The sequence below is a fragment of the Panthera uncia genome, chromosome E3 (assembly GCF_023721935.1).
Source record: "Panthera uncia isolate 11264 chromosome E3, Puncia_PCG_1.0, whole genome shotgun sequence".
NCBI classification, from domain to species: Eukaryota; Metazoa; Chordata; class Mammalia; order Carnivora; family Felidae; genus Panthera; species Panthera uncia.
In genome coordinates this window covers 35377537-35391644 of record NC_064815.1, presented here as the reverse complement: position 1 = coordinate 35391644, position 14108 = coordinate 35377537, and the positions used below count along the sequence as shown (strand labels likewise).

Below are 14108 nucleotides of genomic sequence, written 5' to 3'. Positions count from 1 at the left end.
TTGAACCCAGCCCCCAACCCCCCTCCCCCATGCCCCCCCCCCCCCCCCCCTCCCTGACTCCCGGACCCGCCCCCCCACAACCCCACCCCCACCCGGCAAAGGCCCCGTCCCTTCCCCCACTCCTCCTCTCCCTGCCTCCTCCTTGACTCCAGGCCCCACCCCTTCCTGGCTCGGCCGAGGCCCCGCCCACCTCAGAGGCCGCAGCGTCCTTAGCAGGCGCAGCACTCGCAGGATGCCCAGGATCTTGGCGCCACCGGCGGAGGCCATGGCTACCACGATGTCGACCAGGGACACCAGGACCAGCAGCCCGTCCAGCACGTTCCAGCTGCTCTGCAGGTAGGCGTGATCGCCGGAGACCAGGCCCAGGGCCACCACCTGGGAGGCGCAGAGGAGGAGCCCAGGTGGGGGGCACATTCAATTGGGGGCTGGGACAAGTACAGAAACTGGACACTGCTGGGCCCGCTGGTACCTTCACCATCATCTCAGCCACAAAAATCGCCGTGAAGATGTAGTTGGAGACGCTGAGGAAGACACGCTCCTGCAAGGACAGGCTGGTGAGAGGGGCCGGCGGCACTCAGCCGTGCCCCCAACCCCCCCCCCCCCCCCCCCCCGGGCCAGAAGGGCGCCTCACGGTGCTGCTGGGGTCGATGTCAGGCCTTTCCAGGGCGATGGTGATGCAGTTGAGGAAGATGAACACCAGGACGACGTGATCGAACATCTTGTGAGCGATGATCTTCTGGCAGGAGACCCGGAACCTGGGCGGTTGGGCACGTGAGGCAGCGTGACCCGCTCCAGGGACAGCGTGGCTGCTACAGCCCCAGAGAAAACAGCTCCGGGCGCAAGAGACCCCGACGCCCAGGGACGCTCACTGCGTAGAGGGAGCGCAGGAACCCAGGGGGCGGAGTCAGCCCCTGGCCGCGTGCCCCTCACCTGTTCTGCGGGGAGAAGAGGTACAGGGCCCAGGGCTCCCGGCTCCGACACCACGCGGGCTTGTAGGGCTCCAGCACCTTGCGCAGGCGCAGGCAGCAGCTCTGGGGGCAGAGGACGCAGGTCCTCAGGGCCCCTCCCAGCCTGCCCCCGCCCCCCACCGCGGGCCCTCCCACACTCAGGGCCCGCCTCCTCCTTAGGCCCAGCCCCATCCTTCTGTCTCTGGGGTCCCAGCAGTTCCAGCCTGGTCCTCCCCACCCACTGACAGAGACCCCCGCTGGGAGTCCAGGGGACCCCTCCCCCCGCTGGCCCCCATCCTGCAGAACCACCCTGAAAAAGGGCCTCACTGAGAAGGCGGCCCTGCCCTCTGCATCTGAGGAGCTGCCTGCCAGGGGCTGACCTGCTCAGGGCTCGGAACCACCCCTCAGGTGGGCGCAGGGTCGAGCCCGGGGCCAATCTGCTCCAGGGCTCCGGGTGGATGAGCTGAGGCCGTGTCCCGGGACGGCACCAAGGGCTGCTCAGCCTGTCCTGCTCTCCCCACCCACTTGTCTTGGGGCACCAGGAGACCCCACGAGTGACGTGCCCTGGGTCCCCGCCTCAGACTCTGCTTTGGAGAACAAACCCAAACAGGAGGGAGGTGTGGAGGACGGCCCCGCTCACATTCTCCACGTCGTCGTCATACTCGGCCGAGTCCTCCTTGTGGCTGTCGATGCGCAGAAAGAACTCACTGGGCAGGGCGAGCACCTGCCCGTTGCAGTCGTGGAACTTGCTGGGCAGCAGCGCGGCTGGCCGCGGGGGCCGCAGGTCCAGCGTGCTGCGGTGGTCCAGGGACTCGGCGCGGCGCAGCGGGACGGTGCGCGTCCCCGGCGAGGCCCCCGCCCCCGGCCTGCCGTCCTCCGCCTCCTCGTCTGTGCTCCCCTTGCCCTCCCCGGACAGCAGCGACTCCCGCTCCCCGCACTGGCTCCGGCGCTTGAGGCTGGGTGCGCGGCCCAGGCTGTTCCAGCTGGAGCGCCGGCTGCTCCAGGCGCTGTTGGGGCCCCAGTGGGCACAGGGCGAGCTTCGGAGGCTGGACTGTGTGTGTGGGGGGGGGTGAGGAGTGAGCAGGGCCAGCCCCCCGCCGAGACATCCCAGGCCCTGGGCACCTGGCCACAGGGGCTTTTCCTGACCAGCTGCATTACTACTAACGCTGTAGGCGGCATCTGTCTGTGGATCACCTCCTGTAACGCGCACACAACCCTACCAGCGAGCAGACTGCGTTTTCAGTGGTCTGCCTGTGGCACAAAGCCGGTCAACGAAGAGCCTGAGACAGCCAGTGAGTGTTGGGGGTGCTGAGTTGGGCTGGGGCTGGGGCTGGGGCTGGGGCTGGGGCTGGGACTGAGTTGGGGCTGGAGCTTGGGCTGGGCTGGGCTGGGGCTGGGGCTGGGGCTGAGGCCGGGGCTGGGGCTGGGACTGAGTTGGGGCTGAGTTGGGGCTGGAGCTTGGGCCGAGCTGGGCTGAGGCCGGGGCTGAGGCCGGGGCTTGTGCCAGGGCCCGGTTGGGGCTGGGATGGGGCTGGGTTGGGGTTGGGGCTGAGGCTGGGGCTGAATTGGGGCTGAGTTGGGGCTGAGCTGGGGCTGGGGCTTGGGCTGAGCTTGGGCTGACCCGGGCTGAGGCCGGGGTCGGGCTGGGGCCAGGGCCGGGGCCGGGTTGGGACTGGGACTGGGCAACTTTGACCGTTCTGGCCTGGAGAGCAGGTAGGGGTGCTTATCAACAAGCCTGGCACCAGCACTGGGCCAGACATCCTCAGACACTGGTAGAGCTGCTGGGTGGGCCCCCAAATCCGCTCCTAACTGGCCACCGTTGGACTTGTACAACTGTTGAGCTGCTGTCTCAGAAGAGACAGGGGTTTTGCCTCTGCCTCCTCGCCCTCTCCGCTGTTACTCACTTCTACCTCCTGGGGCCAGCACGACGCTGCCTGTCCCCCTCCCTCGGTCCCCAGCATCCAGGCTGGATGAATCAGGCCGCTATGCTGCTGTTCGGCTGAGTGCTTCTCGGTGATGGCCACGCTACGTCCCATCTTCCTGCTCTGCACTTTCCTGCGTGTACACGCCCCGCCCACCCCTGGCTTCCCCTGGGCGGCTAGCTTCTCCTACTCTGCCCCCCCTCCCCGCCCCTCCCCTGCCTTCTGGAAGCAGGGCGGACTGTGTCTGCTGGGGCGGCGTTTCCTAGGTTTGCATGGGGAGCCCCCGCCCAGCTTCTATCACGTGTTCCCCCTACTCCCCGGCTTCTGTCGTGTGTCCCCTCCCTGCTGTCCCTTTCCTTTGCCCTCCCGAGGTATGTCCTGTGCTCTGCCGGCTTTTGTCTTTCGCTTCGGTCGGGAAGATGAACTGCCGGGGAGGAAGGGATCGCCACGCGCTCCCACGTGTGCTCCGCTCCCGCTCCGTCTGCAAGAGCTGCCGCTCTGGCTCCACGTACGGGAAAACGGAGCGCCTGTCTCCTCCACTCGGGGATGGGGACCCACGGGGTGGGACTGTGGCACGTGCAGGACCCACACTCATACTGGGAAAGGCCCCAAGGACCCGCGTGGACGAAGCCTGGAGCCGGGGCAGGGGAGGGTCCCTACCAGTGACTTCTGGTCGCCCAGCTGGGGGTCCACAGAGCTGCTGCTGCCGCGCCTCGACTCCAGGAGGCCGGGGGCCGGGTCCAGGTGTGGGGAGCTCTTGGGGGTGGGCATGGGCGTGGCCGCTGTGCGCATGATGAGGGGAGGGGGCAGGCTGCCTCGGCCCTCCAGGTGCCCGTTGGGGGTCACTGCCAGTGGGTACATCTTCACCTCTGCAAGACAGGAGGCGGGGATTTGCACCCCCAGAGCTTCCAGGAAGCGAACGTGCCCCCTAGAACTTGCCCACGGGAGCCCGTGCTAGGCCAGGATGGGGTGAATGGCACCCCCTTGACCCCCATGGTACAAACGCTCACCCGTTGCCCGGGCGTCTGGGAACTTGTCAAAGTCCTCCTCCAAGTGGGCAGATGTCTTGTCCTCGTCCGTGTCGGATCTGTTGGCGTCACCCTGTGCCCGCAGACAGAAGACACACGTGAGGCTCCCCTGGGACAGGAACCATCTGCGTCAAACACCCCCACGCAGGCCTCCTCCCTGGGCTAGGCTGGCGTGGAGTTGGGCGTAGCCGGGAGGGCTCGGCCCGAGATTACTGCCAAGGGCAGGTGTGGTGGCAAAACGACGCTCGCTCTCCATGTCTGTCTGGTGGGATGCCCGCCCCTCACCTCTGCCTGAAAGCCCTCCACCAGGATGGCCACCAGGAGGTTGAAGAGTACATAGTTGCCGAAGGTCATCAGTGCCACAAAGTAGAGGGCCGCCCAGGAGGAGGTGGAGGCCATGCCGTTGTAGAGGACAACGTTCCAGTCCTCCTGGGTGAGGATCTGCGGAGAGGGGCCGGTTGGGGCTGGAGATGCCGGGGAGCCTTGGGGGGCGGCTTCACCGCACTGGCCTCAGACAGACCAAGGCACATGCTGGGGCTGCCCCGAGCAGGGCGGGGGGTTCTCCCGGGGACCGCCGTTCCCGTCAGGGGATGCCTGCCCACCCCGGCTGTACCTGGAACACGGTGACGATGGCCCACAGCAGGGAATCAAAGTTCTTCCTGTCGGGGACCGTGTCTCCGGTGTCTGTTGTCAGGCTGAACTTGCACCCAAAGAGGTGCATGCCCAGGATGCTAAGGGCAGGACAGGATGGCAGGGAGGCGGGCAGCAGGTGAGCAGGTGCAGCGCCACGTGGCCATCCCTGCCCCCAGGGGTTGCCCTTCCACGCCTTCCCCATTGGCCCAGTCCCCAGCTTCCTGCTTTACAGGGGCCTCCCTGCCGGTGCCCATGGCCTAGCCACCTCCATCCTACAGGTGGGAAGACGGAGACCGGGGTGGGAGAAACCGGGGCCTGTCTCGCTCAGCCTGCCTGGGCCGTTCTCTGCCCCAGCCCATCCTTGAGGCTTGACCCCACGCCAGGCTGGCACACAGTGGGTGCTCAGCACACAGCAGGTGAAGGCTGCCCCCACTCCTTCCCTGATTTCCTTGGGGCACAGATCCTCATCCATCCATCTGGGGGTCCGGCCCATCCCCCCACCCGGCTGCGAGCCTGCAGAGTGGAGCCCACTCTGGGGTCCCACAGGTCCTGCCAGCACACGGAAGGCCAGCCAATGAAGTTTGAACAGAGAACCAGTGAAGGAGCCTCCACAAACAGGGGGCAGAGCGGTGGGCGGAGCGGTGGGCGGGCCGTGCCCGGCACGCCTCCTGCGCTCCAGGTCCCGACCACACAGCCCCGCGGTGGGGGGAGGACGGCTCCCCGGCAGCCGGCCCACCTGAAGATGAAGATGAAGAGCATGAGCAACATGCAGAAGGTGGCCACGTTGTCCATGGTCTTCATGAGCACCACCAGCTGGCGCCGCAGCGCGGGCATGAAGCGCACCAGCTTGAGCACCCGCAGCAGCCGGAAGGTTCGCAGCACCGACAGGCCACCGTCAGCCTGCCCGACGATCTCCCAGACGCTGCGGGCCGGGCCGCGGGTCAGGAGTGGCCCGCGTTGGGACCACGCCCCCGCCACGCCCCTGGCCCCGCCTCCCCAGCGTCACGCCCCCGCCACCCCCCGAGCCTCACCGGCTGCGGAGAAGTTAAGCTGTGTCAAGGCCACTAGAGCCCCGCGGGGGGGGGGGGTGCGATTCGCCATCTAAATAGCTGCTGTCGCTGGTGGCTGCCCGCCCCCAGCAGCTGCCAGAACTTGGGCTCTGATCTGGTCAGAAACTTCTCCATCCGGGGCCCTTTCCCCATCCTGTGCCTCTCACAGCGAGCTCTGCCTACCTCGTCTGCTCCCACTCAACCCTGTCCCCGCCAGGGGGGACCCCCTTGACTCCTGAAGGCCCTGCTTCCTCCTGGGGGAGACAGGTATCCCCAGATTCTCCCACTCCTTCCCATGTTGACGCCATGCAGCAGATATCCCAGAGGGAAGCTGGCCTTTCTTGCAGGCACGGAGCCCTGAATGGACTCCAGCCAGGAGGCGGAAGGGCCGCCGAGGGTCTACGCTGTCCCCACAGGCAACGGCTCCACCACATTCTGGAAACATTCTGAAACGTGGTGGACTGCGTGCAGCTGGCAGCGCCAGTAGGAAGGGACCTGGTCCCAGGGAGGGGACCCCGCCCTGCCCACGATGTGTGACCCTGTAGCCTGCCAGAAACACTGCCAGCAAGCCCTCTCCCTCCGACTGGGGCTCTGCTCTCGGGGCGGGGCGGGGGTGCGGTCCCGGGCCCCGCGGCCCAGGCCGGAGACAGGGGACCACCTGATGACCACGATGATGCCGTCGAAGATGTTGTAGGGGTTCCGGATGTAGCCCAGCGGGCCGCAGGCCAGCAGCTTCAGCAGCATCTCCAGGGCGAACACACTGGTGAACACGATGTTGCTGATCTCCAGGGCGTTGGTCAGCTCGTCAGGCTGCGGGCAGTGGGGAGGCCGTCATGCCCCACCCACGGCTCCCACCCCTGGGAGGCAGGAAGGCTCCCTGCCCCCAGGAATCTGAGCGCGGGCTCAACTACACTGATGCAGCGGCTTGGAAGCAACCTCACTGGCTGCCATCTGGAGGAGGAAGCGGATCCCAGCCTGCCTGGCCCTCCCACCCTGACCGTCTCTGGCTCCCCTAGGCCCTGCCAGCATGTCTGAGACTGGAGCAAATGGAGGCCACGGGAACATGGGGACACCAGCTCCAGGGTAGGCGTGGGGGACCTGCCTTGCATCTGCTTCCCTGGAGTCTGGGGGCCTTGCATACCCCTTCTTGCTGGCAGGAGGTTCCAGAGATCTTCTTACTGGGGACCTGCTGACTTATCTGTGTGTGTGCCTGAGCTAATGTATATGTTCCCACGCATGTGAGCACGCCTGTGCACACACGACACGTGTCTATACCCGTGTTCCCATCTGCACGGGTAGGTCTTACACATGTCCACATGCACTCACATAACCACACACACCGGCGTGTGCACGTGTCCACGTGTGCAGAGGCTCTTCCTTACCAAGGAGTCCCCTGAAGTCTGCTCACGTCCCTGTCCTTGGCTCTCACCCTCCCGAAAAGAGCCTCCCCACACGGGGCCTGCAGAAAGCCACCACTGCTCGGGTTTTCCCTAAATCCTCCAGAACGAGAAAAGCCGTGTAAACCCCTGGAAAAGCCTGAAGGATGGGACACGAGGAACTCCATTTGGTCACCCTGAGTGAACCAGCCTGGTCCCTAAAGAGGACGCCTTCTCCCTGTCAGACCCGGCTGCCGCCCTTCCTGCAAAGGCCTCGGTCCAGGGCGGGGGGGTGAGGAGGGCTTCAATGGCTGCTGAGGGGCCAGACAACCCCATCACGGGCTCCCAAGGGCCATTCTACACTTTGGGCTTCCGTGGCCACAATGAGCATCCCAGAGGGCCTGGCTCACGGAAGGGGAGCCCTCATCTGCGAGAGCTGAGCCCATCCTCAGACGAGCCACCAGGTGGCCTGGGGAATGCCCTTGGCCTCTGCTAGGTCTGTGGTGCTCTCCCCGGACCCCAGATGGGTAGAAGCTCCACACGGGAGGCACGGCGCGTGTCCGTGCTCACTCGATGAGGACCCAGTCCCAGAGAGGGACAGGAGCGTTTGTCAAGCGACCGAGCAGCCACCGTCCCTGGCCCCGCCCCCACCCTCAGGTGGGCCCGCGGCCACCTGCCTGCTCGTGGTACTCGACGCCCATGCTCAGCGTGTTGGTGAGGATGGCCACCATGATGCCGCGGTTGAAGTACTTGCTGTCCACGATCCGGCGCAGTTTACCACCGAAGGCGGCCCAGACGCGGCCCGGCCCGCCCTGCTCGCCCGGGGCCGCCCGCCGCCGCGCCCGCTGCCGCGCGCTGCCCTGGCCTGGCGCGTCCGCCGCCGCGGGGGGCCGCATGGGGTCACGGCGGTCCCCGTGCCGCACGTCCTGCGTGAACTCGTAGACCCCGTTGCCTTCCGAGCCCCCGCTCTCGGAGTCGCTGAGCTCGAAGTCAGGGTCCTCCGGCGCGCTGGCACAGTACGGGCAGCTCTTCAGTTCACAGGTCAGCGTGCCCGCCTGGGGGCTGGGCAGGGGGCAGGGCACGCTCAGGCCCGACAGGCGGCTGGGGGCCCGGCCCAGTCCTGCGGGGGGAAGGACGCGGACGGGGTCAGGCTGCCGGGCCGCCCCTGCGGCGGAGGCCTCCGCGGGGTGAACGGCGCACGCGCGCGCACACCCGGGTGCACGCACGCGCACCCCGCGCTCACTCCGCCCACACCCAAGGGTAGGGCCTCGAAGCAGCAGAGCGGCCGATCGGCCCCACAGCCACGCCACCCACGCAAACAGAACGCGAGCCACGGTCTCGGACTTCGCGAGGAGTAATTCATTGCAGCGTCCCGAGTCACTGCTATCTGAACCTCCGTTACTCTGACACAGAAGAGTCACAACAGTCGCCGAGAAGCCGTGACACCGCTCTCCTGTGCTGAGTCTCTGGGACCCAGGGCGGGCTTCACCCCGACTTCACCCTGCAGCTTCAACCGCAGCTCACACTCCCGGGAGGCACCCGGCGGCCCTGCCCTGCCTGCTCCGGATGTGCCGTGGCCCGCACCCTGCACGCACCCCCTGGGAAGGCCCTGCAGTCTGCAGGGGACCTGGTGTCCCTCCACCTGCCTATCCGAGGTGGGTGCCGCGGAGCTCCAGTGGGGAGGGACCGTGAGTGTGTCGGGGGACATCCCCGGGCCCTCGGGGGCTCCGTGATCTCTCCCTCCCTCCCCCTGCCCCAGCACCCCCACCTAGAAGGGGACCAGACGCTCTTCCAAAGTGGTCAGCCCTAGACATGGGCAGGTGGTCCCTCCTGGGGGCGGGGGGGGGTGCAAAAGGACACAGGCTTGAGGTTTGACGGGTTCTGTCAGCCTCAAATTCTCACATCCTCGTGGGGAAATGCTGGTGTGGCACTTGCACTGAGGCTACGTGGGGCTCGCTATAGACCAGGTGCTGTCCCCCTGCCACCGGTCGTGTCACGGCCCAAGGGGCCCGGGGCCTCCCCGGGGAGCACATGGGCAGGGCAGATGTGAGAGTCCCGCCTCCTCTTGGCTCACCGGGCCCAGGTCCCACCTCCTCTCCACAGGCCGGGCCCGGGGGTCCTTACCGTGCTCCCCGACCAGATGCTGGATCTTCTCATAGGGATCAGGGCCCCTCAGGCTCAGGGGGCTGTGCTCTCCGGCGCCCGGAGGCCCGCCAGCCCGCTTCCCCTTGGGCCCGAGGCCGGTGCCGCCTCTGTTGCCGCCCACCGACGAGGGCAGGATGGTGGGGTAGTTCATGGCCCCCAGCCCCGTGGCCAGCTTGAGGCCGGCGGCGGCCGCGGCCGCGGTGTGCGCCACCCGGGCCCTCTCCTGCGGCCCCTCCACGTGGCAGTCCGCGTGGTACACGCTGTGCACTGACTCGGCATCGGGGGGCCCGCGGCCCGGCGAGGGCGGCGACGGCAGCGCTCCGGCCCGCACCAGCCTGGTGTCCTCGGGGCCGGGCCGGCGCGGGCTGCCGTGGCTGAAATGGTAGTGGTGGTGGTGGTGGTGGTGGTGGTGGTAGACCAGGTGGTGGACGGAGGCCGCATGCCTGCCCGCGCGCCGCGGCCGGCGCCCGGGACCCTGGCCGTGCAGGGCGCCGCCGGGGTCCACCTTCTTGCGCCAACGGCTCTGCCAGCGGGCGTACAGGCGCAGGCTGCGCCTCTTGACCTTGCGGCAGACGTGGCCCACGTACTTGAGCAGCTCCTCGTAGCAGCTGCCCGGCTCCGAGAAGCTGGCCAGCGTGCTGTCGTTGGACAGGTAGCGTGCGCGCTGCTCCCGCATGAGCTGGTTCTCCCGCTGCTTGGTCTCCGAGAACTGCGTGGCGATCACCACCAGGCACAGGTTGATCATGAAGAAGGAGCCCACCTGCAGCAGGCGGGCAGGGGTGAGCCTCCTGTGGCCCGGCCGCTGACCCAGGCCGTGGGGGAGGGGGTCACGGGCTGTCGGGGTCGGGCGGGGTGCCCCTACGACAGAGACCGAGCCCCGGGGGGAGACGCCGGAGAGCCACCGCACGGTGGCCGAGGACCCAGCTGTGAGTGAGGCTGGTGGGAGCGCCCCAGGATGGGTGGGGTCCTTGCTGATGCGACGCCGAGCCCCAGCACCCACCGCGGGCTGCACGGACCCTTGCCCCCATCTGCGCACATGTGGAGGACACGGCGGCTGGCGGGGTGGGAGAGACCCCCCCCTTCCCGTCACCTGCACGGCTCGCCCCCTTCCCCACTCGCTCTGTTCCCGACGAGACCCTCTCGACCGTGGCCACCGCCCTCCTCTCCAGGGCGGACCTTTCCAAACCCCTCAGCTTCACTCCCTCCGTGGCAGGGTCACCACGCGATGCTCTCCTCTGCTCACACTTGTGGTCAGAAACGAGGCAGGGCGTCTGCCTGTCTCTGTGCACAGCAGGGTCTTCACAGACCCTGCCTCGGACACCACGATGTCTGGAGGCCCATCTCCACCGTAGGGAGCTGTGCCTGGTGGGGCACCTACGCTCCAGAGAGCCATGCCTTTGGGGCAACCTGTTCTGCGGAGAGCTGAGTCCGGAGGCTCGTGAACACCGTGGAGGGCCGTGACCCCAAGACACGGTCCGGAGTCTTCTGCAGCCTCCAGACGGGACCTGGCCGTGGGAGGGCCTGACGAGGCCTCCCGGAGGTGGGCTTTCTCCTCCGACCACCTCCCGCCGGGAGCTCAGCGGAAGCCCCCCGGCCCTAGCACGGGCAGCCCTGGGTCTCTTTTGCTCTGGCCCGCCCTGCAGCTCGCCTAGTGCAGGGTCCCCGAGGGAGTCAGCAGAGGCTCGGATGGCGCAGCCTGGGGACGTGGCGACGTCCACCGAGAGGGGAGTTGAGGGGTCTGCGGTCAGCTGTCACGACACAAGGGCACCTCCACCCGCTAGCGCTGGCGGCCACGGACATCCTGCCCAGCCCCCAGGACCCGCCCCGTCGCCCACACTCACGATGATGAGCAAAATGAAGTAGATGAAGTTGTAGAAAGAGTGGGCGTCCATGACGTAGTACATGATGTCCACCCAGCCCTCCAGCGTGATCACCTGGGGGGGGCAGGCGGCTGCACACACGGATGGCCCTGGGAGGGTGGCAGGGGCCTCCTCGCCTACGTCCCCTCGGGGCCCACCGTGGGGCCGGTAGGGCAAGTGAACCGACCCCCGGGGCCCCCCCCCACGCTCGGTGCACCCCCTCGATGGGGAAACCGAGGCCCAGGCCCTCGGCCGCAGAGCCGGGACCCACCTGGAAGATGGCGATCCATGCGTAGCCGATGTTGTCGAAGTTGATGGCGCCGTTGTGGGGGTTGGAGCCGCCCGAGCGGCACACGTTGTAGTACTGGTTCCAGTTGATGCAGGCGTTGCGGCCCGCGCCAGCCACGCCCTCGGCCTGCGGCTGCCCGTAGGCCTCCCAGCCCAGCGTGCACTCCACGCGCAGCTCACGGCGGCTGGGGATGTGTGAGCACTTCTGCATGCCGTTGTCCCGGCGCGAGGAGCATATAAAGGGATTGTCCTCGCCCTCCTCTGTCTGGTAGTACGGCCGCAGGAAGGTGAGGTTGTTGTTCCTGCGGGCGGGTGGGCGGGAGGGAGACACAGAGAGGGAGACACAGAGAGATGTGGAGAGATGGAGAGAGAGAAGCCAAGATACGCAGCAACACACGCAGAGACAGACAGAGAGAGAAAGACACAGAAGCAAGAAAACAATGAAAGACAGAATTGGGAAACATGAAGGCAGTGAAAGAAAACAGGCGGACAGAAACAGTGAAACACAAGCGGATTAGCAGAAAAACAAAACCACACCTAAAAACAAAGAAACCAGAACCCCAACCAGAAATAGTCTAGAAAGGGCAAGTTCCTAGAGCTTAAGGCTGGAGAGGAAGAAGCCTTCTGGGGGTGGAGCATTGGGTGCTAGACTGGAAGCGGACTGGGGGCGGAGCACTATCCTAGGCTGGGGGAGGAGCCTGCTGGGGGTGGAGCATCAGGTGCGAGGCAGGAGGGGGCGGAGCCTTCTGGGGGCGGAGCATCTGGGGCTGAGCTGGAAGGGGAGGAGTCTGCTGGGGGCAGATCACTGTCCTGGGCTGGAGGAAGGAGCCTGCTGGGGGCAGAGCATCTGGGGCTGGGCTGGAAGGGGAGGAGCCTGCTGGGGGTGGAGCATTGTCCTGGGATAGGGGCAGAATGTCAGGTTCTGGGCTGGAGAGGGAGACACCACCTGGGGGTGGAGCATCAGGGGGGGCCGGGCCACAGGGGGAGGAGCCTGCTGGGGGCGGAGTCTTATCCTGGGCTGGGGGCAGGGCATTGCCCTGGGCTGGGGGAGGAGCCTTCTGGGGATGGAGCATCAGGTGCCAGGCAGGCGGGGGAGGAGCCTGCTGGGGGCAGAGCATTGTCCTGGGCTGGGGGAAGGAGCCGGCTGGGGGCGGAGCATCTGGGGCTGGGCTGGAAGGGGAGGAGCCTGCTGGGGCAGAGCATTGTCCTGGGCTGGGGGAAGGAGCCTGCTGGGGGCGGAGCATCTGGGGCTACGCTGGAAGGGGAGGAGCCTGCTGGGGCAGAGCCCTGTCCTGGGCGGGGGAGGAGCCTGCTGGGGGCGGAGCACTTGGGGCTGGGCTGGAAGGGGAGGAGCCTGCTGGGGGTGCACAACCCACAAGAGCCCTTAGGGCCACCCACCTGGCAAAGGTGCTATCCAGAAAGCAGCGGTTGCGAAGCAGACCAGCCCAGAGCTGTACGCCCACGATCCCGAAGATGAAGAAGACAAAGAAACAGAGCAGAAGGACGTTCCCGAGCATGGGCAGTGTGTCCAGCAGCAGCGTGACCAGGATCCGCATGCCTGCAGGTGGCAAAGAAACAAGTCAGCAGGGCGGTGCTCTCCTGGGGTTCCTTTAGGCGCCCACCCCTCCTGTGGGCCCTGCACCCTCCAGCTGTTCATACATGGGTATCAGCGACTCGGGGTGGGGGGAACCTGCACTGTGTCCCTACACATTCAGTGGGCGAGGCACAAGGACCCCCGTGGATCAGACCTACATAAAGGACAGTAGGGCTGTGGGCCTAGGTCTCGAGGCTGATGGGTTCCCCCCACTCCTCCTGAATGACTGCCAGAGCCCCAGGGGCCCCAGCAGCTCAGGCTTTGGGCTGCCTCCAGCCCTCAGGAGCCTGGGGTCTTGCAATGGGGACAGGGCTGGGAGCATTTCTTTCCGTGCTCTGCGGGAACCATGCAGAAATGGGCCCTGCACTGGAGGGAGGTAGGGGGGGCCGCACCGACACCCAGGGAACGTGGTGGTTTTTCCAGAGAGAGTTTTGAAGCCCTTGTTGCCTGGGTGCTGGGGGCTGTGAGAGGGTAAGTTAATTAATCCAGTCACCCAAGCCCTGTGTGCCCTCTACTCACTTACACCTGTCCCCTCCCAGACCTGAACAAGGGTAAGACAAGCAAGGGCCAAGGCTCAGGCAGCAAACAGTACCCTCGGTCAGGGGGTGGGGGAGGGGGCAGGTGCCGAGGCCTCAGAGCAGCACCTGTGAAGTGGCAAATGGCAGAACGGGCACCTGGGGTCACAGGGGGTGAACCATAGCCAGGAATGGCATGGAAGTTTCAGAAGTGGCAGGGAGGAAGATTTTTTTTTTTTTTTTTTTAACATTTATTTACTTTTGAAAGACAGAGAGAGAGCACAAGCAGGGGAGGGGCAGAGAGAGAAGGAGACACAGAACCTGAAGCAGGCTCCACGCTCCGAGCCACCAGCACAGACCCCGACGCGGGGCTCAAACTCGCAGACCGCACGATCATGACCTGAGCCGAAGTCGGCCACTCAACCGACTGAGCCACCCAGGGGCCCCAACGGGGAGGAAGATTTGTGGGACACGCAGCCAGACATGAACTGGCTCAAAGGGCCACAGATGTGATCCAGGGATCAGAGTGGACCCCAGGAAGCCAGTGAGATGCAACTCTGCCTAGGGGAGGTGTGCAGTTTGGGACAGGGAAATGTCCCCAGAGGGAGGCCAGGCTGCTGGGAGCATTCTGGACACTGCAGACATTTAGCCTGAAAAGTGAGTTCTGCAGAAATGGGCCGTGTTGTGGCTTCCCTGCTCTCAAAGGTGGACCCAGGTGAGCAGACTACGTGGTAGATGCCAGGCACCGAGCT

The 14108-nt window shown here is 66.3% G+C and overlaps 2 protein-coding genes across 2 annotated transcripts in view; both read right to left on the bottom strand.

Annotated features, from left to right (window-relative positions):
* LOC125928443 (voltage-dependent T-type calcium channel subunit alpha-1H-like) overlaps positions 1–10493 on the bottom strand; it is a 19809-nt gene extending 9316 nt beyond the window's left edge. Inside the window, exons 1-14 of the mRNA XM_049639141.1 lie at positions 10408–10493; positions 9030–10128; positions 7633–8358; positions 6238–6389; positions 5267–5452; positions 4511–4628; positions 4183–4338; positions 3880–3970; positions 3530–3738; positions 1588–1998; positions 931–1031; positions 632–755; positions 470–538; positions 191–375 (exon numbers count right to left, since the gene is read on the bottom strand). Of these exons, the coding sequence (XP_049495098.1) occupies positions 191–375; positions 470–538; positions 632–755; positions 931–1031; positions 1588–1998; positions 3530–3738; positions 3880–3970; positions 4183–4338; positions 4511–4628; positions 5267–5452; positions 6238–6389; positions 7633–8358; positions 9030–10128; positions 10408–10493 (3713 nt within the window). The remainder of the gene's footprint in view (positions 1–190; positions 376–469; positions 539–631; positions 756–930; positions 1032–1587; positions 1999–3529; positions 3739–3879; positions 3971–4182; positions 4339–4510; positions 4629–5266; positions 5453–6237; positions 6390–7632; positions 8359–9029; positions 10129–10407) is intronic.
* A 255-nt stretch (positions 10494–10748) lies between these two features.
* Positions 10749–12908, bottom strand: LOC125928442 (voltage-dependent T-type calcium channel subunit alpha-1H-like). The gene is made up of 5 exons (XM_049639140.1): positions 12890–12908; positions 12646–12805; positions 11231–11549; positions 10906–11034; positions 10749–10796 (listed from the first exon to the last, which is right to left on the bottom strand). The coding sequence occupies exons 1-5, from the start codon at positions 12906–12908 to the stop codon at positions 10749–10751; spliced, it is 675 nt and encodes a 224-aa protein (XP_049495097.1).
* Between the last annotated feature and the right edge of the window lie 1200 nt (positions 12909–14108).